The sequence below is a fragment of the Sporothrix schenckii genome, assembly GCF_000961545.1.
Source record: "Sporothrix schenckii 1099-18 chromosome Unknown Cont38, whole genome shotgun sequence".
Taxonomy (NCBI): domain Eukaryota; kingdom Fungi; phylum Ascomycota; class Sordariomycetes; order Ophiostomatales; family Ophiostomataceae; genus Sporothrix; species Sporothrix schenckii.
The window spans coordinates 502,385-524,907 of NW_015971139.1; the positions used below are offsets into that span (position 1 = coordinate 502,385).

General features: G+C 57.8%; 8 protein-coding genes across 8 annotated transcripts; 5 read left to right on the top strand and 3 right to left on the bottom strand.

The window, feature by feature from the left end:
* Nucleotides 1–12: 12 nt before the first annotated feature.
* On the top strand, nucleotides 13–669 carry SPSK_10715 (uncharacterized protein; the record flags this gene model as incomplete). Its single annotated transcript, XM_016737017.1, has 1 exon — nucleotides 13–669. One exon carries the CDS (start codon nucleotides 13–15, stop codon nucleotides 667–669), a length of 657 nt encoding a protein of 218 aa, XP_016591872.1.
* A 490-nt stretch (nucleotides 670–1,159) lies between these two features.
* On the bottom strand, nucleotides 1,160–1,943 carry SPSK_06567 (uncharacterized protein; the record flags this gene model as incomplete). Its single annotated transcript, XM_016733269.1, has 3 exons — nucleotides 1,160–1,486; nucleotides 1,573–1,789; nucleotides 1,864–1,943. 3 exons carry the CDS (start codon nucleotides 1,941–1,943, stop codon nucleotides 1,160–1,162), a joined length of 624 nt encoding a protein of 207 aa, XP_016591873.1.
* Nucleotides 1,944–2,509: 566 nt separating this feature from the next.
* SPSK_06384 (uncharacterized protein) lies at nucleotides 2,510–3,676 on the top strand (the record flags this gene model as incomplete). The annotated part of the gene is made up of 2 exons (XM_016733090.1): nucleotides 2,510–3,566; nucleotides 3,636–3,676. 2 exons carry the CDS (start codon nucleotides 2,510–2,512, stop codon nucleotides 3,674–3,676), a joined length of 1,098 nt encoding a protein of 365 aa, XP_016591874.1.
* A 374-nt stretch (nucleotides 3,677–4,050) lies between these two features.
* On the bottom strand, nucleotides 4,051–5,254 carry SPSK_06362 (ATP phosphoribosyltransferase; the record flags this gene model as incomplete). Its single annotated transcript, XM_016733068.1, has 3 exons — nucleotides 4,051–5,042; nucleotides 5,121–5,155; nucleotides 5,238–5,254. 3 exons carry the CDS (start codon nucleotides 5,252–5,254, stop codon nucleotides 4,051–4,053), a joined length of 1,044 nt encoding a protein of 347 aa, XP_016591875.1.
* Nucleotides 5,255–7,151: 1,897 nt separating this feature from the next.
* On the top strand, nucleotides 7,152–9,372 carry SPSK_06014 (solute carrier family 45, member 1/2/4; the record flags this gene model as incomplete). The annotated part of the gene is made up of 2 exons (XM_016732722.1): nucleotides 7,152–7,668; nucleotides 7,736–9,372. The coding sequence occupies 2 exons, from the start codon at nucleotides 7,152–7,154 to the stop codon at nucleotides 9,370–9,372; spliced, it is 2,154 nt and encodes a 717-aa protein (XP_016591876.1).
* A 1,081-nt stretch (nucleotides 9,373–10,453) lies between these two features.
* SPSK_06309 (amidohydrolase) lies at nucleotides 10,454–11,781 on the top strand (the record flags this gene model as incomplete). The annotated part of the gene is made up of 2 exons (XM_016733015.1): nucleotides 10,454–10,528; nucleotides 10,594–11,781. 2 exons carry the CDS (start codon nucleotides 10,454–10,456, stop codon nucleotides 11,779–11,781), a joined length of 1,263 nt encoding a protein of 420 aa, XP_016591877.1.
* A 1,692-nt stretch (nucleotides 11,782–13,473) lies between these two features.
* On the top strand, nucleotides 13,474–14,913 carry SPSK_06272 (glucooligosaccharide oxidase; the record flags this gene model as incomplete). The annotated part of the gene is made up of 1 exon (XM_016732978.1): nucleotides 13,474–14,913. The coding sequence occupies one exon, from the start codon at nucleotides 13,474–13,476 to the stop codon at nucleotides 14,911–14,913; it is 1,440 nt and encodes a 479-aa protein (XP_016591878.1).
* A 489-nt stretch (nucleotides 14,914–15,402) lies between these two features.
* SPSK_05808 (E3 ubiquitin-protein ligase MARCH6) lies at nucleotides 15,403–21,435 on the bottom strand (the record flags this gene model as incomplete). Its single annotated transcript, XM_016732519.1, has 1 exon — nucleotides 15,403–21,435. The coding sequence occupies one exon, from the start codon at nucleotides 21,433–21,435 to the stop codon at nucleotides 15,403–15,405; it is 6,033 nt and encodes a 2,010-aa protein (XP_016591879.1).
* Between the last annotated feature and the right edge of the window lie 1,088 nt (nucleotides 21,436–22,523).

Consider the following 22,523-nt stretch of genomic DNA (forward strand, 5'->3'; position numbering starts at 1 on the left):
ATAGCTTGCAAAATGAACCCGCCAGCCATGGCAACCATGGCCGCCTCTTCGTCGTCCATCTCGGCCGTCGGCGACGAATTCCGTGATTACCCGTTCCTCGCCCACGATGAGTTCACCGAGGTTTGCCACGACTTTGACCGCATTTACCGCCAGGCCACGCTCGGCCCGCTGCGGCGACGGTGGCGCGTGTCGGTCTGCACGGCGTTCAACACGTCCTTGTACTTGGACAGCGACGCCACGACGTATCTGCAAATCACCCGGCCGCTCGAGAACAGCGCCGCCGCGCACGACGACGAGCTGGCGGATGTGATGGGGCAGTTTTCGTTTGGCGAACACATCGACAGCGGCGTTGGCGGTGACGCGGCCATGGCCATGGCGGAAGACGCCGACGACGCCGCGCTCACAAAAGCGGCCCCCTCGGCAGGGGCGACGGCCAGCAGCAGCGGCCACTACGGCTATGTGACGTACGAAGTGCATCTGCACCCGACGTACCGGGCGCCGTGCCTGTGGTTTTCGTTGCACGGCCTGCCCAACGGCGAGTCGCCGATGAGCATTGACACGGTGTTTCGGCACCTTGTGCCGGAGCAGTTCCAGGACCGGCTGCGTTCCATGGGCAGCGTCGGAGGCATATCTGCAGACGTACGTATTGTGGCGAATACGGTTTCCTAAATGACAAGAAATGGAAAATGCCCTGATGGGGCTTGTATTGTTTATACGCCGTACGCCCTGACACGATCCCTATGCTAATGTCAAATGTTCCTGGCAGTACCATCCAATCACTGGAGTTCCATCCTTTTTCGTTCATCCGTGCCTCCTCGGCGAGGCCATGTCGGGCTTTGCTTGCACCAAGAAGAGCTATCTCATGGTATGGCTCGGTCTCGTGGGTGGTTGTGTGGGCCTTTGGGTGCCAAAAGAGATGGCGCTGCCGTAGACGCGCGTTGGTGTGGCGGCTGGTTTCGACCTCCCCTCGTCTCTGCATCTTGGCTCGATGAGTAGACCGAGAGAGAGAGACCGAAATAGTTGTTTTGTGAGATATACCCCGGATCTGGTAGTCATCCCTTTGTGTAATGAGAATTCCACCCTCCAAGCCATAAAAATGTAACGTAGGGTATCATTTATCGTGTTCCTCTCGAGATTGCGGCCTCGATACTGTGGCTCCTTATTCGTCGTCGCTGTCTTCCTCCATGGCCACATCGCTGTCTTCCGACTCCTCTTCCTCTTCCTCCTCGTCGCGTGTCCGCTTCTGGCCACGTGCCGCTTCAGCCCCAGGTGCTGCTGCTGGCGCAGCCTCTCCTGTCTGTGCAGAGCCGTTTGCTGCTGCCGTTGCAGCTGCTGCTGTGGACGTCGTCGCTGCACCTGGTGCGGGCGCGTTGAAGATGCTCTGCTGGAGGTCAGTGACCTCGACGGTCTGCGCTGCCGAGGGCAGCTGGAAGGTGCCGTCGAGCCGAGCCACGACATTGGATTTCGACTTGGCGTAGGAGATTTTCTGTTCGTACGTGTTAGCAAGAAAGAGAGCGGCGGAAAAGGCGCAGGGAAACAAAAGAAGCTAAAGGAGCGTAAGGAAAAGCGTACCAAATCATGACCGAAAAAGACAAACCCCTCGAGCGACCGCATGGCCTGTGTTGCCGCCTGCACGTCCCGAAAGACAACATGTGCCTGGCCGCGCATCTTCATCGTCCGGAGCGCCACAACATCGAGCACGGTGCCGTACGTAGAGAAGAGCAGGTACAGCGCGGTCCGCAGGTCGTCTTTTTTTATCTTGGCCGACGGCAGGTTGTGCACATAGAGACTGCCGAGGTCAGCATACAAATCACAAATCTGAAGCCCGTAACATCCCTTGCCTCCAGGAAACCTCAAACTCACGTCTGGTTGGGCGGCACGGCCGCAGCCTTGCCTGGTGGTGCGCCTGGTGGCGGGCCACGCGACGAGATTGTGGTCGACATTGAAGAGGGAGGAGAGGTTAAACAGGACCAATTGCCGCTTTGACGTATCGGAGACGATCGTGGTGCTGTCTGTCGTCCAAAAGAGAGAGTGACGCCGTGTGCAAGTAGGGGTGGAGAGGGCGTGGGTGGCCTGTGGTGCGAGATGTACTTTTTCGCGTTGTCTTGAAAAACGTCGTTTTTACAGCTTGCTTTGAGCCTATGCAGCGCCTGGCTTTTTTCGCTATTTTATTTTGATTTTCTTTTATTCTTGATTACATAATGTTTTCAAGAACGCTGTTTCCATACGCAAGGCAGGCGCAGTCGGCGCCCCAGCTGCCCCTCCTTTCAGAGCGCCCCACTGCGTAGCCGTATGCCACAGCTTAATTGAGTGCCGCCTACGCAATTGCGGCGCATCAGCTTCCAGCCATTCCGAACGCCCTTCGTCTCAACAACCCCATCGTCACAACCTCACCTCACCAGCCCGGCGTCGTGGTAGTAGAGAGCTACTCCTATCACACAAGGGATCATCCGCCTACAGACAGACACAGAACACCCGTCCTCCGACAATCGTCCCGTCACGAGGCACAATGGCCGCTCCCGAAGTCCACCACCTCTTCCACCACCCCATCGCCGACCACTCGTTCTCGGCCGATCGCAAGACGCTGGCCGTCGCCCGCGACACGTCGATCGACCTCTACGGCCGCGTCGGCAACGCCTTCAAGCTCAAGGACGAGCTCAAGGGCCACGACAAGACCGTCACCAGCGTCGACATTGCCCCCAACAGCGGCCGCATCGTGACCTGCTCGCAGGACCGCAACGCACTCGTCTGGGAGCCCTCGCCCACGGGCTACAAGCCGACGCTCGTGCTGCTGCGCATCAACCGCGCGGCCACGGTCACCCGCTGGTCGCCCTCGGAGGAAAAGTTTGCCGTCGGCTCGGGCGACCGCGTCATTGCCGTCTGCTACTTTGAGCAGGAGAACGACTGGTGGGTCTCCAAGCACCTGCGCAAGCCCATCCGCAGCACCATTACCAGCGTCGCCTGGCACCCCAACTCGGTGCTGCTGGCGGCCGGCTCGACGGACGCGCACGCCCGCGTCTTTTCGAGCTTCCTCAAGGGCACGGACCAGCGCCCCGAGCCCAGCGCCTGGGGCGAGCGCCTGCCCTTCAACACCGTGTGCGGCGAGTATCTGAACAACGCCGCTGGCTGGGTGCACGCCGTGGCCTTTTCGCCGAGCGGGGACGCGCTGGCCTTTGCGGCGCACGACAGCAGCATCACGGTCGTGTACCCGAGCGCCCCCGACCAGCCGCCCAAGGCTGTGCTGAGCATCCCGACGCAGCTGCTGCCGTTCTCGTCCCTCTTCTGGAGCGGCGAGTCGGAGATCATTGCCGCCGGCTACGACTGCGAGGCCTTCCGCTTCCAGGGCGGCGTGCAGGGCTGGGCGCTGGTGGGCTCGCTCGAGGCCAAGGGCGGCCGGGCGGGGTTCGGCGACGACGACCGCGAGGAGTCGGCGCTCAACAAATTCCGCCAGATGGACCTGATGGGCCGCACCAAGAACGACACCCAGCTCAAGACGACGCACCAGAACACCATCAACACGATCCGACCCTTTGAGTCGTCGGCCCGCGGCGTGACCAAGTTTTCTTGTAGGCTTTTCCCTATTCCCTATTCCCTGTTATGCAGTGTACTTGTACAGGTGTACTAACCTATTTCAGCGAGCGGCGTTGACGGCCGCGTCGTTATCTGGCACACGTAATGTGCTGAGCACTTGTGCATGATTAACGTCTAGTAGGACATGGAAAATAGAAAATACATTCATCTTTCCGTTGATACTGCTACCAGTGACATTATAACCTGTCTAATTTTGCTTTTTCATTGTTTTTGAAACTTGGCGCGCCAAACGTGATATAAAATATGCCAAAAACTCATCCCCACCGGTCCAACAGTCCAACAATCCATATTCATACTCTTTTGGTGCTGTTTATAAGTTTTATCATGCGTATCCTTTTTATGTCTTTTTGTCCCTTTTGTCCGCATATGTTTTGCGTCATGCTCGACCGACCTTCCTCATCGGAGCGGCACGCGCTTTCGTCCCTCATTGCATCTTACAGGCGTGCTTGCAGGAGCTCCCTAGCTGTTGCGCGTGTTCTGGATGGAGAGCACGAGAATGTCCGTCGCACCAACCTTGACAAGGTTGTCCATCACGGTCGCAATCTTCTTCTTCTCCACCATGGCGCTGACGGCCACCCAGTTGGCCGCGTCGAGCGCCGTCACCGTCGGGGCGCGCTTGCCGGGCGTGATGGCAGTAGCATCGTGCAGGCGGTCGCGCGGGATGTTGTACTGGCATAGGACGAACTTTTGCGCCGTGATGACACCGCCGATGCGCGACGCAATCAGCTCGACCAGCTCCGGGTTGCTCGGCGACTTGGACTTGATCAGGATCGCCGACGACTCGACCACCGTGTCGATCGGCGTGAGGCCGGCCGCCCGCATTGTCTCGCCCGACTCAACCAGATCGACAATGCCGTCGGCGACGCCCAGCGCACAGGCCGCCTCGACGCTGCCGCTCAGCTCTATGATCTTGGTCCGCAGCTTGCGCGGCGTCACGGTCTTGCCGTCCTGGTCCTGCTCCTGCTCCAGGCGTGCAAAGTACTCCTCGGCGAGGTGCACAAAGCTGGTGCCAATGTTCTTGCCAATCAGGTCCTTGGGCTCGGCGTAGCTGCCCTTCTCCGGCACCTGCACCTGCAGCTTGCACGCGCCAAAGCCCAGCTCCATGACCGTCTCGCAGCCCTTGGGTTTGCTCGCTGGTGTTGCTGTGCCGTCGGCGGCGGCAGTGGCAGCAGCCGCCGCCGCCGCATCTGAGAGCGCGCCGGTGTCGACGGACAGTGTCCGTGCACGGGCCACGGCGCGCACGCCGGCGTCGTGCTCCTGGACCTGGTCCAGACCCGTAATGCCGAGGTCGCACTGGCCCTCACCCACAAACGTCGGGATGTCGGCGGCAGGCAGGAACACGAGGGCAATCGGCAGGTTCTTGACGAGGGCAATGTCGAGGCGGTTCTCGCGGCGGAACTGGATGTCGGCGCCGCTCAGCAGGTCGAGCGCGGCAAGTTGGAGGCGGCCCTCTGGATGGTGTGTTAGCAGTTGGTTGCTGGGGAGGGGGACAAACAAAAACTACAAGGAAGAGACAGGGCACCACGTACTCTTGGGAATGGCGAAGAGCAGACGCCCGCCCAATCTAGTCCCAGCATTGTTAGCAATCGATTAGCCAGACTCGAGATTGCTCGACACACAACCGCAGCTCATCTGGCATGACTCACGAGTGAACCAAATCCATGGCTGTGACTAGAGCTGTGTGCGACGCTGGTAAAGCGTCAATGGAGGAGATAGAGGTGAAGAGAGATGCTCCGAGTCAAACGAAGCTCGGACAAGAGGTCGGGTCTTTGTTGCGCAGCTCGTTGGGACGGAATCGACGTTGGGTTTATGTGGGCTATGGGCTATCTGCAGTTGACGATGCAGTGTATTAGGCGGGGTGGACGGACGCAATGCGACGAGGCGGACGGCCAGATATATGCTGCAACCTGCTTCTTTCTTGTTCGTTTCTCTTGTGGGACGGGTTGGTGAGGGGAAGAGACGGCCAGCATGGGACGCGGATGATGCTCTCAGCAGTTTTTGGAAAATGACTCGACGTCCTCGGGGCAGCCGCTCTTCCTTTGACGATTTTACTTATTTTTTTTTCGTCTGTGGTTCTGTCTCGCGCTTGCCTCCCCATTTTTTCTTAGTGTCGTTTTCAGGGCCCCGAGTTCCTAGATCGGACTTTCCCACCACGCGCGTTGGCTCCTGCCGCTCGTTGGTTCGCTGTTGAACTGCCTGCCGTTGTCGCTAGGCCGCATCCCGGCGTAGCCTAGTCTTGTGTCCGCAGCATATTCAGATGGGAAGGAGCGCCTCGGCAGCGGCTGGTCCATTTCAAGCTACTTACACGACAGGCGTGGGTGCCATGGTGTTTGTGACTCCTTCCAGTGCCTTCAAAAATGATAGTCGTTACTTCCTTCGCCAAATAAGACATTAAGAAACAGCCCTAATTTGCGAAAGGCTCCTTCTGTGCGGCTTGTAGACGAGTGACGAGTTCGAGTCTGAAAGGTAGACTGTGTCTCCCGAAGTGCGTTTTGCTGCGCCCGCCTTATACACTTACATCTCACATTCTGTAGTCAGACACAGGACGTATTCATCTGCCATCCTTCCTCTGTTCTCGACTTAGTGCGCTTGGTTAGATACAACGTACAGCACTCGCCGCAGTGACTACGAAGTACGTGTCTTTTGTCGTATTCCTTTCACTAACGAGGAAAGCGCGATCAGCACAGCCGAGCCGTTGGGACAAGCGACGTCACTGTACTCCGTATTTACAACAGCCCAGTCAGAAGAGCCAAGGGAAGGAGAGCCCCACATGTGTGCCCTGCAGCGCGCTTGCTCTCGCGAAGCCCGTACATTCTTACTCTACTTTTGCTGCAGGCCCCTGACCACTTGGCCTTTTGCGACTTTCGTACCCCATCTCTGGGCTTAATTTGCCAATGATCAGGGGTCAAGGGGATGCAAAACCTGGTAACAAAACTGCCATTGTTTCTGTTTCTCCTTTTGTGCCTGCTTGCACGAGACTCCCTTTTGCATTGTGGTCGTTCGTCCTTCTTTCTTCTCCTTCTTTTCCCTTTTTGGATTCTGTTAGAAGCGATCATTCACCAGCGACCGACGAGAGGCGCAGCATCGAAGAGCGACTTCCTTTTCCAGCGAAACGTCCGGCTGATTTCCTTGATGAACAGATAAGGTAGGTGCCGCCCACGATAGGCATTGCACTCTTGCACAGACCACAGGACAGAAAGAGCGATACGAGAGAGACGTTAGAAACAGGAAAGAGACCAGAGACGAGACAATTTCTGCAAGAAGGAACGATTGGGACGCGTGTCGACAAGGCCGACTCATTGGCACATGCCAGCAAGACTCGGCCCACGCACACGACACACATGAACGACCTCCACGCGACCCATTTACTCGACAGCCGACTTGCCTCTCCCCAATCCCAAACCTTTGAACTCGACGACCTCGATCTCCCTCTCCTTTGCCCATCCCAAGTGTCGCGTGCCTTTAATGCATTGCATCAGATGGGACTGCGTGACAACGGTCTAGATAAGGGTCCAGACTAACGCGTGTCAAGATAAGATTCGAGACACAACGACGGCTGCATGAAGCGAAAACCCGGCATTCTTTCCCTGGTTTCTGCCCCAAGCCACGACGTCCGGGAGTCGAACAGCACGCCGCTCTGGTGGAAGGCTGTCGTGGGCAACAGCGGACTGCCATCGGCGAGCTTGAAGGAGCGCAACAGCCAGGACGAGAAGAGACAGTTTGGCCACCTGGGTATTGGCACCAGCTACAACCACTACGGCTACGACGACAACGACGAGGACGACGAAGGTAGCTTTATTACAATCAGCGAGCGCGACGGCGACAAGGCGAACGGTTGCCCCTACGAAAACGGCAGCCTTTCTGGTACCGAGTACGACGACGAGCGACCCGACCGCACTCCGAGCCCCGAACTCCACGGTCACTCCCATCTGTTCTTTGGCGTCGGCCGCACACCGGAAACCATGGCGAGCTGGTCGGGCCAGCCGTCCGTGAAGGGCGCGACGGAGACGACACGGATGATGCTGCTGACCGCGGCGAGCATGGGCATTGCCTTTACGTGGGGCGTGGAGATGACTTGTACGTTCTTAACTCTTCCATATTGTTTGCCCTCCTTCTATTTCTTTCTCGACTCTTAACACTCTAGACTGCACACCATACCTCCTCTCGCTTGGCCTCACCAAGGGCCAGGCATCCATGATCTGGCTGGCGGGCCCGTTATCCGGTCTCATCGTGCAGCCGGTGATTGGTGTCGTGTCGGACCAGTCGACGGCGAAATGGGGCAGGCGGAGGCCTTTTATGGCCATCGGCTCCATCATAGTCGTTGCCGGCTTGCTCACGTTGAGCTTCACGCGCGAAATCGTATCCTCTCTGCTCGGAGCCGGCCGCAACAGCGACGCAACCCCGTCCGTTGTCGATGCCGTCTCACCCCCGACCGCCCACGGCAATGTGGTTATCTGCGTCGCCGTTCTCGCCCTGTACGTCACCGACTTTGCCATCAATGCCGTCATGTCCTGCAACCGCAGTCTCCTGGTCGATACCCTTCCGCTCGAGAAACAGCAGGACGGGGCCGCGTGGGCCAGCCGCATGGCGGCCTTTGGTCATCTGGTGGGATACGCAGCGGGTGCGATCGATCTGGTGAAGATGCTGGGCCCCGCGTACGGCGACACGCAGTTCAAGAAGCTGAGCAGCGTGGCCGCACTGAGCATCCTGGTGACGGTCGGCATTACCTGCTGGGCGGTGACGGAGCGCGTGCTCCTGAAATCGGCTCTGGGAGGGCCCAACGGCGCCGCAGACAGCGTCATGGCTAAGCTGATTAAGATCTTCCGGCAGATCTGGTCGACGCTGCTGACGCTGCCGCCGCGGATCCAGGCGATCTGCTGGGCGGTGTTCTGGGGCTGGATTGGCTGGTTCCCCTTTGTGGTGTACAGCAGCACATGGGTTGGTGAGACGTACTTCCGGTATGACGCACCGGAGGGCGCGGCGTCGACGGATGTGGTGGGCGAGATGGGCCGAATCGGCAGCTACGCGCTGACGACGTACTCGGCCATGACCGTGCTCGCGTCGGCGATCCTGCCACTGTTTGTGCGCAGTCCGTACACCGACTCGTTCACCAAGCGGCCTCCTGCCAGCATGGCACGCTTTGTCGAGCTGATTGACAAGTCACGCCCAGAGCTGTTGACCGTGTGGACATGTGGCCACCTCATGTTTGCATGCTCCATGTTCATGGCGCCGTTTGCCAGGAGCTTCCGTTTCGCGACGATTCTCGTGACGCTGTGCGGCATCCCGTGGACCGTGGTGACGTGGGCGCCGACGGCGCTTCTCGGCGTCGAGGTCAACAAGCTCACGGGTGGGCCGTCGGCTGCCAGTAAGCCGTTGAACCGTCGTCCGTCCAACGCGTCTCCCGTCTCCATCCCTCTAGGTGTGTTGTCGACCACAAGCGGCGACAACACGCACGGAAAGCGGGACTCGCCCTCGCCGCGACGCCTCGAGCACAGCGGGAAAAGCGGCGAGCCGGCCGCTGTTTCGACGGGCGAGCTGAGCGGCATCTACTTTGGCATCCTCAACATCTACACGACGCTCCCCCAGCTGCTGGGCAACCTGCTGAGCGCGTTTGTGTTTGCGGTGCTGGAGCCTGGCAAGAGCCCCGAGCTGGCGACGGACGCGCACCCGTCGGAGCATCACGGCACGGACGGGCCGAACGCGATTGCCGTGACGCTGTTTATTGGCGCCATCTTTGCCGTGGTCGGCGCTGTGTCCACGCGCAAGCTGACACGGCTGTAGGCATCGTTTTGCATGGCACATAATCGACCGTCGTTCGTGTCGTTCCAATCTTTTCGCCAGCTTTTCATACTATTTCCTTTGTTTTTAGCGGCGTTGTCTTGGATTCCGGTCTCTTGATCGCATTTGTTTCTGGGTCATCCTACAAAACAGCCACCTATGGATTTTTTATTTTCATTCTTTTTCTTTTGCTTCTTACTTTTCTATACATGTCATGAGGCTTACGACAGTGTACAAAATATAGCAAGATGGTGGCTACTGGCAGCACCAGTTGTATATAGCGGCGAAGCAGCAAACCGGCAGGAAATGCAAAAGATAGACCAGGGTCTTGGACGAACTTCGAAACTTAAGTACGAAGAAGTGAAGCATACAAAATTGTTGTAAAGATCAAGTATGAGTCCATCACTGTGTGCGTATTCGCCGTATTACGTCATGGATGTGTAATTCTGAAGTTATAGCGCTTTATGCGCTGTAACTTACGCTGTACGCTGGCAATCAGTAGCCAAATTGCCGATTAGCAAGGATTTTGGAGCACCCATTGTGAGGTCTTGAAGGACCGACTGTATTTTTTTTATTTTTATTTTTTTATTGCAAATAATAATGGAATAGCTCTGTATTTGCTTTTAAGTTGGTTCAATAACCACAGCGAATTGATAGCCTGAATTTTGTGCTTTCCTTTTGTATTTACAAGACAGCCAGTTTTGGCTGTCGTGCATAATTACCGTTTTGGGACGTATTATCGACGGATGCTAAACAAAATGTCACGGCCGATCGGTAACTAGGACATATCGCATCGGCCAGCAAGGACGGCATGAGAGGAGGGCCGAAAATAGGTGGGAAGCTGTCCGTTTAATAATTTGACGGTCTCCGTTCGTGTAGGAAAGAGAAAAATAAGTAGAAAAGGACGATTCTCAGGCGCTGTCCGTCTCGCATTTTCATCTTTTGCTCTTACATTGGTCTTGCTCTGCTCCTTCCTCTTCAATATCCAACGGTCTTTCCTTCGTTTCTCAGCTGCACCTTCCTATCCTCTGACAACCGTCGTCGCACCTTCCCATACCTCGTTACGCCCTCCCTCTTTCCTACAATGGGTCTCTCGGCTGACGACTCTGCGGCGGGCATCGAAGCCCAGATGTCCGTTCTGTCAGAGATGAACAAATTTGTGTGTGGTATCCCACCCTTTTTCTGCTACAACAAGTCCCTATACTGATATCCGTTCTATTTCAGATCCACTCCAACCCCGAAGTCTCCTCCAAAGAAGTCAAGGCACACGACCACTTTGTCGAGGTCCTTAAAAAACTCGGCATCAAGGTCACACCCCACGCCTACGATGTTCAGACATCCTTCAAAGCCGAGTACGGCGAAGGCGGCCGGTTGGTCGTGTTCAACGCCGAGTATGACGCGCTGCCGGGCGTCGGCCACGCCTGCGGCCACAATCTGATTGCGACGGCGTCGTTTGCGGGCTTCCTGGGCGCCGTGGCAGCCCTCAAGAAGGCCGGTCCCGGCACCAAGGGCCGCGTGACGCTGATGGGCACGCCCGCCGAGGAGGCTGGCGGCGGTAAGATCAAGCTGATCAAGGGTGGCGCCTACAAGAACGTAGCGGCGTGTTTGATGGTGCACCCGGCACCGTTGTCCAGTTTGCAGGCGGCCGCGGCCGATGCCCTGGACGGCAACGATGCGTCGGGCGTCTCTGGGGTGGCCAAAATACGCTTGCTGGCGTGCATCAAGTACGCAGTCTCCTTTCAGGGCCGCGAGGCACACGCGGCCATGGCCCCCTGGGCGGGCGTCAACGCGCTCGACGCGGTGTGTCTGGCGTACAACGGCATTTCCATGCTGCGCCAGCAGATCCACCCAAATGAGCGCATTCACGGCGTCTTCCGGGAGGCCGGCGACCAGGCCAACGTGACGCCCGCGCACACGTCCGTCGTCTACCACATGCGCAGCGACACGCTGGCGCACGCCGAGACGCTGTGGCAGCGCGTCAAAAACTGCTTCGACGGCGCCGCGACGGCCACCGGCTGTACGGTCGAGTACGAGCCCATCGACACGTACGCGGAGCAGCGGTCGTCCCCCGGGCTGTGCCAAGCGTATGTCGACGCGATGCCCAAGGGCACGGTGCTGTACACGACGCCGACGGACTTTATGACCGCCTCGACGGACATGGGCAACGTGTGCTACGAGTGTCCCGGCTTTCAGGGCGCATTTGGCATTGATGCACCACCAGGTGCCGGCAACCACACGGGCGACTTCACGGGTGCGGCGGGCACGGACGATGCGTTCCAACGGGCAGTGGCCTGCGGTCGCGGTTTGGCGGCGACGGCGCTCAAAGTTCTTTCTGACGACAAGTTTGCTGCATCGATCAAGTCGGCGTGGCAAGACGACATGAAAGCAGCCAAGAAAGAGCACCAGGGCTAAGTATTTGTCGTAAGGTTTTGATATGTTCTTCTGACATGACTTCTGAAACCGAAAATGGACAACAAGGTTATATTATATGGTATTCATATTGGAGTTCATTTGTTTTAATTCTTCGTCAAGCCTTTTAGTTTTCTTCTGTTTTTTTTCTTTACTTGAAATTTGCATTCTTTCCCTTTTTTTTTACTCTGAAGTTCTTCCATTTTGTGAATTCTCTCTTTTCCCAGACGAACTTTGTATCACCTGCGAAAAGATGCTTCTTCCAAATTCTTTTCTCGACCGACTAGCCTACTGCATCACATACGACAGATTCCTCCTTTCATCTCTTTTGCAAGCAATCTATGCTCACTGGTTGCTTTGCTTTCTTGGCCAATCTCAATGTAGCCTCGCCAGCCAACCACGAACGAGAAAAGGCCTTTTCACAGATGCTGTTTCGACCTATGACGGTGAAGGACTCACCCCTGTCTAACACGTTGGTTTCTTCAACACGCAACGGTTCCTCGTTGGCCAGATTCGACTTACTATGTCATTTCTTCGATTGGCCTCAGTGACAAAACAGGAATTCGACAACACAAAGAGACCGCTTGCTGTCGACGGTCTTGCTGCTCGCCCCTGGCGCTATCGAGGGTGGCAATACAACAAAACTACACGTCCGACGACGCTTGTTGGCTTCGATTGCAAAGCCTGAATTGAGAGGACGCCTGTCCTGAAAGTGGACAATAAGTATTGAAACGCTGTGGCCTTCTGACGGCTATGCCAGTCGTCCAGATTATCGTCATCCATCGGTATCAGTCTGGAGTGAGAACGCGCTGCAACGTTAAATGGTCTCGTCTGTTTACATTTGGACTGGACATCTTGCCTATGGAGCCACCATTTATGCTTGTATTGACCATTGGGTTGAAGGCTGACGGTCGGAAGTTGACATCTTGAGGAGTCTACTTTCGTCACCATCCTGCCATTTTAATTGTCGTCAGCCTCATTTCACTGGCTGTCCACAATGCTCTCTGCCCGTCATCACCGCACGCCTACCAGAGCCAGCCATTGCCTCTCCTTTGGGGCTCATGTACCCTGCGGTGAAATGAGATTATTGTTTTTTTCCTGGTCCCCAGCTACATTCTCACTTGTCATTCACTCTAACCCCTAGCCCACTCCAGACGCTCGTCCTTTCATGCTCTTCTGCGCTCTGTTTGGTTGCACGGCTTGTTCGCTAACAAACAGTGACCCCTTGTTTTGCCGCCCGACGCGGCCCCTCGTCCACTGCGGCTTCATCGTGTCATCCCCTTCCTTCTTGGTTCTTGGTCTGCTGTGCCTTGGCATGTCCCTATCTCCGTCACCCACACAGATCGCAAATAATACGACGCAGGACGCAGGACGTAAGACATAGGACTCCCCCCCGTCCCTGACTTTCGAGTGAATGGTAATAGTCACCTATTTATCGTTTGTTATTCATTGTACACTTATTACTTTTGGGCTCCACTCTCGCCTCCTCGTTTATATATGAGAGTCCAGCATGTCGTCCGCGTCAACACCACGCCTTCCCGTGTTGCCTTTCCCCTCGTCTCGGTTCGCGCCCATTTGCCGCGCGACATCACCATCAAGACCACCGACTGCGGCCTCAACAAAACTTGCCTGAGCTATTTGTTCGAACGAGGCATCTTCTCTCGCTCATCCGCCTTTACTCACTTCACACACACAATGGGCCACTCACAAAGTACACCGTCTGCGCTGCAGACATGCCTCAACTCTGTCTGCGCCGGCCGGTCTGGCTGTGTTGGCTACCCATCCGATCTGCTCTACCAGCTGGAATGGGTCAAGCCGTACAACCTGGCCGTTGACGTCTCACCCGTCGCCGTAGTCCGCCCCCAGAACGCCGCGGATGTCGCTGCCTTTGTGCAATGTGCCGTGTCCAACAGTGTCTCGGTGCAGGCCAAGTCCGGCGGCCATTCGTACGCCAATTTCGGGCTCGGCGGCGGCAGCAACCCGGGCGACCTCGCCATCGACCTGTCCAACCTCGACCAGTTCAGCATGGACAATTCCACTTGGCAGGCCACCATTGGACCTGGTGCCACGCTCGGTGACATCACCACGCAGCTCGTCGACAACGGAAACCGAGCCTTTGCCCATGGCGTCTGCCCTGGCGTCGGCCTCGGCGGCCACGCCACGGTCGGCGGACTGGGTCCCATGTCGCGCATGTGGGGTTCTTGCTTGGACCACGTCGTCGAGGCCGAGGTCGTGACGGCCGACGGCACCCTGGTGCGGGCTAGCGCCACTGAGAATTCGGATCTGTTCTGGGCCATCCGGGGCGCTGCCTCCAGCTTTGGTATCGTCACGGAGTTTGTCATGCGCACACACCCGGCGCCCGGTAGCGTCGTGCAGTACTCGTTTGATTTCTCGTTTGGCAGTGCCGCCGACCTGGCTGCGGTGTATTCCACGTGGCAGGCCGTCATTGCCGATCCGAACCTGGACCGCCGTTTCGGTACTGAGTTTATCTTGTACCCGCTCGGCGCGATTATCACGGGCACCTTTTACGGCACGGCAGACGAGTGGACGGCCTCGGGCATCCCCGCGCGCCTACCGCAAACGGGCAACAAGACGATTGTCGTCAACGACTGGCTGGCCTCGCTGACCCAAGAAGCCGAGAACGAGGCGCTGTATCTGTCCAACACCCAGACCAACTTTTATTCCAAGTCGCTCGGGTTCCGCCGCGAAGACCTGCTGGCGCCGGCCGCCGTTGTCGATCTCTTCACCTACGTCACGGCCGCCAACAAAGGCACCCTCCTGTGGTTCATCATCTTTGATGCCAGCGGCGGGGCTGTGGCCGACGTCGCGCAAAATGCCACCGCGTTCGCCCACCGCGACAAGGTCTTGTTCTACCAGTCGTATGCCATTGACCTGCTGTCGCTGTCGACCACAACCCGCGCGTTCCTCACCAACTTCCACACAACGCTGCTCAACCTGCTGCCCGGCGGCAACGGCACAACCGTCGGCACGTACTCGGGCTATGTGGACCCGGCCCTGGCGGCGCCGCAGGCCGAGTACTACATGACGAATCTGCCGGAGCTGGAGGTGCTCAAGGCCAAGTGGGACCCGAAACAGGTCTTCCGCAACCCACAGAGCGTACAGCCAGCGGCGTAAGCGGGTGTCTTTTTCTCTTTATTACTTACCTGTGTTCTTTCTTTTCTTCTTACTCCTGGCGTTAGGTGAGAGGGTGCTGGTTCATTCTGGGCAGACGTGGATTTGTTCTTTTCGTTGCATGTACATCTACTTTGCATGATACTCCAGTTGTTTTACATAAGCATTCAGGTCCATTCAATTTTCTGGTTAGACTCTGTTTTTGAAAACATTAAATTCTTGTTACGTACTTTGCTGTTGTGCTCGAGGCAATTCAAGTAAAACAAAAACGCAACCAACAACGCCGGCCTAGCTATGTAACAGTCATATTACCTGTCGGTAACGTGGGCAAAGGATAAAATCAGGAAAGAAGGAAAAGAGATTACGAACAGAAAGGGGGCGATGTCCGTTGCCAAACCAGGCCACTTGCAAATCCATGCCATTCACACATCAAGATTGTCTTTTGTGCATCTTTCTCGTAATGAACTGGCAGTCTACCGATGACAACCCTCTTTACGCACGGGCAGCGGCGGCCCGACCGACACCGACACGGCGAGTGGGTGCCTGTGCACCGTTCGTCGCTCCAAAGTTGTGCAGCCGCTCGCCAATCAGGTACGCCTCGTCCCGGATCCGCAGCTTCCACGACGCATACACGCCGACCATGCCCCAGAGCGACCACGCGGCCAGACCCACCAGCGCCACAAAGGGGAAGGCCAGCCGGTACACCAGCCGCATGTCCGCCACCGCCGGCTCCGGCACCGTGACCGGCAAGACGAACTGCAGGGCGGCGGGCGCAGACAGGCCGTCAATGTCGAGCGACGCCGACGCGGCTACGTAGCCCTTGGCGAGCAGCAGTGGCAGGCCAATGGTAGTGGCCCCGAGCACGAGCCCGGGCACCACAAAGGCGCGCGTCAGCAGACGCACGTCCGGGTCCAGGTTGCCGCGGCGCAGCACCGCGCGGATTGCCGACGTCAGCCGAGCTCCGGGGTACCATGTCGTTATCATGCGCGCGCTAACCTTGAGGTAGAGCAGGCCCAGCGTCCACGACTGGATGATGCGGACATTGTGGCGCGATTCGGTCCCGTCGGAGGGTGACGCGGCACTGATTGACGACGAGCCAGGAGGGTGCATGTATGTGTGCAGCGGAATCAGCAGGTACAGCTCGACGAGGGCGGTGGCGAGCAGCGGGAACACGACGAGGATGAAGACGTAGGCGTACATCAGGCTCAAGACGCGTGTCACGCCGCGCCACGTCGTCTGCGCGGCGCTACGCACCGATGCCGTCGACATCGTGCGTCGTGTTGCCGCCCACATTTTTTTGAAGATAGGCCGCGCGTGGAACACAAAGTACGAGGCCGATCCCAGCACATACATGCCGATGCTAAACGCGTAAATGTCGTTGGTGCGCACGTCCGCAGGGAGCAGGAGGCGGAAGAGGCGCCGTCCAAAGAGGAGAGGGATGATGGTGCACGAGACACCCGTCACGGCCGCAAACATCCAGATCGAGGCAATGAACAAGAAGATGCGCACACGGAAGAACGGCGGGATGTACACGAGCTCGTACTGCTTGCTGTGATAGATGTCCGCCGGGCGCTGTTCGGGTCTGCTGTCGTCGGCATCGGAAGCGCGACTCCGCCTGTCTGGTCCGCGGAACGGGTCCTTCCTGGCCGGTTCGCCAAGCTCGTTCGATAGGGAGGCTTCGTTGCTCGCATCCAGAAACACGTCCTTGTTCTTAGGGATCTTAACCTGATCGGACGCCGGCGCACGCACAAACTTCCCGTTCGGCACGAGCTGACCCGAGGCAACAAGCTTCAGTTTCTTGTCGGCGAGGAATCTCATGCTGTCCTTGTCCGGGTTGCGGCGGCGAACTGGCTTGGCTCGTGGAGGTCTGTTCGGATTGCTGCTGGTCCTATCATTTTCCCCGTCCTCATAGACACCCTTGGACGGTTTGGCACTCATCGTCGCCATGGGCACGACCGTGTTCTTGGACTCGTCGTACTCGAGCAGCTGCCGCACCAGCCACGGCGACTTCTGGTGGGGCGACTCAGACGCGAGGTAGAGGGAGCCTTCCTCGTCGATGCGGCGCTCGCCAAAGAGGAACCAGGTGATGCGCAGGCCGCGCGCAGATTTGCGGAACCACCAGGTGTACATGCTGTGCAGGCCGTCGCTGGGCCGGAAGAACTTGATCGCCAGCGGCATCAAGAAATTGTAAAAGAGCAGGTCGATGGGGAACTCGAGGACCGGCTCGTTGGACGAGTAGTGAATCGGAAGGATGCCGGGACCGGCATAGGCCAGGCCCCAGACGACGCCGCCGAGACAGATAATGACAAGCGCGCCGTAGACGAATGCAGACAGCAGAATCTTGAGGAGCTGCGTCGCTACGGTGCGTTCAAGCACGTCGCGCACGGGATGGAATTCGGGGTCGTCGGGGTCGCGAATAAAGTACAATACACCCTTGCGCATAATCTTCCGGCACATGGACACAAATAGGGCAAAGTGGAACATGTACCCGGTGCCCACGAACCAATGCACGAAGATGGCCGTCAGCGGATAGTCGATGCTGAATTGCAGCCGCGAGACGAGTGTCGTGTTCTCAAAGAGCGGGAGCAGGGCCACGTCCAGCAGCAGGCCGCAGTAGAGCGGGAACACGAGCATTTCGATGCCGATGATCAGGATCACTTTCAGAACACCGCTCGCTTGGTTGAGGCCGTCAATCAGCGACGCCTCCCACTCTTGCACGGCTGCACCGCTGCTGAACGGCGAGCCACGGTGCAGGTAGAGGCCGGCCACGAGGCACATCGTCGCGTATCCGAACAGAATCGCCAGACCACGGTCGACGCCGCCCCAGAACGCAAGCACTGGGTTGACCTGGACCGTGTCCATCGAGTCGAGCGTAATGACCCACGACCCGGGGTTCGACAGCACCGCGGGCAGGGACCGCAGCAGCTCCCAGGCCGCAGCACCGCCGCTTTTGGCAAATTCGAGTGCCTCGGCGCCATGGGAGAGGAATTCGCCGTTTGTGACCATGACAATGGCGCGCCCAATGCCGGTAGCCACCGCACCGACGTTGGCTTTGATTCCGATAAGTGCGTCGTGGCTGATGGCAGAGAAATTGCGAATCTCACCCGTCGACAGGAACGGCGGGTCAATGCTAAAATTCTCGACAACGCGCGCCGCCGACGTTGCACAGAGGTCCCATGTGGTAGCCAGGGACGCCAGAATGTACTTGGAATAGGGCACCGTGCGACCGGAAACGAGTTCGGCGGCGGACGCCGCGTTGTTAAGGACAAGGAGCGTGAGGTAGGCCGCACCGCCGAGGGCGGACGCCGCAATGTCCTGGAGCAGCTTGGACAAACTGAACAGCATCATGATGGGCCGCATGGGGTTGGCAACCAGCCAGATACTCAGGCGACCGACGTTATAGGGCATGAAGATACCGACCAGAAGGCTGACTGAGACGAGGAATCCGCAGAAGATGACGTTCTGGAACAGGCCTGCAATGGGGCCGCGCATGCCAAGGAGCTCCATGACACCCTCGAGGTCCTCGGCGTCTTCGATGGCCTCGGCTTCCATGTTCGCCGCCGCCGCAGCGGCGGCTGCTGCCTCGAACGCTTCGCGATCCTGCTCATCCAGGGGTAGGGGGCCGTCCTCTTCATTGTCGTTGAAAAGCTCCACATGATCGTCTTCATCAACATCAGGCACGATCGGCGGCAGGTCAGCCGGGTCGATATTTTCGAGATCACGCCACATGAAGTTCATTACTCCGTCCACAAGACTGGCTGGGGGTCCGGCCGAGTCTGCGGTGGCCGCCGGAGCGGCGGGAGCGGCGGGAACAGTCGCAGGAGCGGCGAGTGCAGCATCAGGAGCTGCAGCATCAAAAGGAAGGGCAGCAGGGCCGGCGACCGGTCCGGCAGCAGCGGGAGCTTGTTCGCGCGGTGCACCGTTACTGTCAGCACGGCGCAAACCAGCGGCGGGCATGTCCTCAAAGTCGGTGGCATCGCCCTCGTCGACGTTGTCGCGATTAGGAATGCGGACAAGTTCTTCCCAGTGGCCGGTTTGACGAAGAGGGGCGTCAGGTTCGTTCCGCCGACCCGAATCTGTGCTAGTGGGGCTGGCAATGGCGGCTGACACACCTGTGGACGACGAATCGTGGGCGTGCTGTGCAGATGCCGAGCTGGTGGCTGCGTCTTGGGGAATGTTTGCCATTGTGCCGTTTCTGCCGCTGGAACTGGCATTGCTATTGCGCCGTGAGCTCGCAGCCGAAGACACAGACCTGCGTCTCTGTTCACCTTCCAATCGTAGGTCGCCTTCTTTCGGTTCCGTCACCCTTTGATGCGATGGAGCATCGCCGCGTATGGGTACACCATCTAGCCGTTCGGCGGAGTCTCCGTAGAGGGGCTGGATGAATTCAGGCGTAAAGTGCTGCGTGGGCGGCACAGGCCCAAAGGACCAGTTGTTGTTCCCTAGAGGATTGGTCCGCGGGGGGCCACTGGGACCGTCCGTATTGGCCCGCGGCCGCAGGCCGTACTCGAACTCGGTGACGGGACTGCTATTGGATGCTTCACCGTTGGCAGGTTGGCCGTCCCGGTGCCGGCTGGCCTCGCCGACGCGTCTCGTATCTTCGTCGGCCGCCGCCGTTGTGCTTATGGTGCTGGCGGTGCTGCCACGGTCGGACTGCCGACGATCTGCGACGTTTTGCATCACGCGCAGCCAGTACTGCAGGTGCTCCTCGAGACCCTCTTCACGAGCAATCTCTAGGATCCTCTGCTGGTCGCCACCCGCGCGACGGTAAATTTGCATGTACTCATGGACGGTCGCGCCTCCTTCACTGGGTAGGGGAAAGTTGCGGTCGAAGTTGGGCAGAGCAGCGGCGCTGTTGCTTTTGCTTTTGTTTTTGCTGTTGCTGTTGCTGTTGCTGTTGCTGTTGCTGTTGCTGTTGCTGTTGCTGTTTCTGTTGCTGTTGCTGTTGCTGTTGCTGTTGCTGTTGCTGTTGCTGTTGCTGTTGCTGTTGCTGTTGCTGTTGCTGGCTGTGCTTGACATAGCATTCGCATTTGCGCTCGTATGGGCGTTTGCAGAGGAAGACGACTCGCCGGGCTCATCGCGATTTGCTAGCACATCTGTGTCGGGCACAGGCGGGCCATGCCGGAAATCGTCGTCGAAAATCGCGCCAAGGTCCAGACCGTTGCGTTCCGGGCCTTGGACCAGCGGCCTCAGAAGTTCGGCAGCGTCAATTTCTATCTCTGCGTTGGAGTCGGTTTCCCACTCCGAGTCGGATTCCAGACTATCGAACCCGGCATCGTTCATATCACGATGGTTGCCATGGTCGTGGTCATGGTCGTGGTCATGGCCATGATCATGGTCGTGGTCATGCTGATTATGGTGATTATGGCGATGGTGATGGTGGTGGTGGTGGTGGCGGGCACGGGCTCCTCTTGCCGGGCGCGGCGCATCTTGCGGCTGACCAGCATTGGGTACACCGGGAACGCCGGCAACATTCTCGTCACCGCCCATGCCGTCATCGTCGGCGGCGTTGAACGCTGCACGCATGTTGATTTCTGGCTGCTGCTGCAACACGTAATCCCGAACCAATATTATCAGGATAAAGCAGATGATGACCAGAAAGGTGATGAACTGACCCTCGAGGGCGTAAATAATCCACCTGTTCAGCCACCGGAACCGGGTCAGCTTGCGCAGAAACGCGACGTCGCTGAGCAAGGTCGGCGGGCCTGTGTTGGCAAAGTAGTCGTCCTCGGTGCCGTTGTCTGCGGTCAGCATGGACACGATCGCGGGCGCGCGGATGGACTCCATGATGACGCGGAAGGCAAGCGACAGGATCGAGAACGGAGTCGTCTGGTTGCCGTCGAGAACGCCGTAGATGTCGGCGACCGGCGCCCGCGCCGCGGCCATCGATCCGTTCACGAGGTCGCGGCCGACATGTGCAGCAGCGGATGTGGCTGCGGCCGTGGCCAGGGCAACGGACGAAGCCGCCGCCGCAGCCGAGGTGGCGTTGGCGTCGATGCCGTCCAGTGTTCTCGGTGGTGCGGCTACCAGGCCTTCCTCGCTGACCCAGAAGAAAAAGGACCACTCCCATCGCGTCAGGGCGGGCAGAAGCACCATCCACACGAAGAAGACCAGAACGACGCGCAACCACACGAGGATGTTGCGCAAGAAGTACTTGGCGAGGTGGCGGGCAAAGACGAGGACGGGCAGCTGTTTCGGCATCGCCGGCGAGTACAGCTTGGTGAAGCGGAAAGACGTTTTGCAGAGTTCGCAGTGCTTCTTTTGCGAGTGCGACAGCCATTCCATGAGGCAGTCCTGGTGGACGTATTTTATACTGCCGCTGCATTTGCACGGGTAGAAGAGAGGTTCTTGTGCAGAGGCCTCGCTGCGGCAGATGCGGCACGTGTCCGGTTCGAGGTTTTTGGCGGCCACATCGGCGGCGGCGGATGCAACAGCGCCACCATTTTGTGGGTTGACAAACTGCGTCTGTGTCGATGTACTGTGGGGGTCGTCAAAGGACGACCCGTCGAGTGTGTCGGCGTTCATTGTGGCCGAGGACGATCGGGTATCGGATTAGGGGGGTCCGTCCCCAGCGGCGGAGTAAAAAAAGTTGACGAGTATCGATGAACTTGCGCCGGAGCGAGCGGGATGATGTTCAGGGACACATTCCGGGAGCACAGCAACGCACGGTCCGGAGGAAGAAGAAGATGGTTTCGTTGAAAACGTGGTCTGGGGAGGGGAGGGGTGTGTTTGTCGTGGTTTTGATGGTGACGCCGGAAAGGATAATTAAAGTTCGAGAGGAGGATGGAGGATCGAATGATGAAGTTGGCGGCGACGTGGGTGGAACAGAACCTAAAAAAATAAAATTCGAAAGCGTAAAAGCAACCTGGTATCAATAAGGAGCGATAAGGAGGAAAGAAAAGTAATGATGGGTCGCGAAGTAGATGTCTGTGATGCCGTCAAAAGCGACGTGTTTTCATAGTCGAGTCGAAGAAAGAAGATGGGAGACAATGGCCAGACCCCAAGTCTGGTTGCTCCTTCCCTACGGAGAACATGTGCCTTGCCTGCGTGCGCGTGGGTCGCTCTTGCCTCAGTGAATTAGGTCATTGTTTTGGGGGGGCCTCGGGGGGGCAAGAGCGGGCGAACTAGGGGTGGCATCCACTACGACGTAATTTCGGTGAGGAAGGCGCTGTTGTAAGCCGGAAAAACCCCGACCGAGGGCAGAGCTGAATGGGCGGCCAGGCCAGTGTCCTAAAGGCTCCGCTTTTCAGCCAGACAGCACCTTCGGCCTGGTCCGCTGAGCTTTAGTGGTGACAGCTGTTAACACACAGCCGGAAAGGCACTGCCATACGTCGCAGAGGTGTCAAAGTTACAGTGACAAAGCTGTTTTGTTTTAGTGAGCTGTTGTCCACTACAGTTGACACGAACGGGAGTATCACAAGCCAGTGGACTGTGTGTAGCAGGCGTATATCTCATTATGATTACGCGAGCGAGTTGTGTTTATATTACGGTGTGCTTGGCTTTCAACAGCGTGCGGTTGTTTTTTGTTTTACAAATAGTTAGATTCTACCCATTTTAGCTTTGTCAAAGATGAAGTTGGAGATGGTGCTGGGCGGTGGTTTGGACGCGGTAAG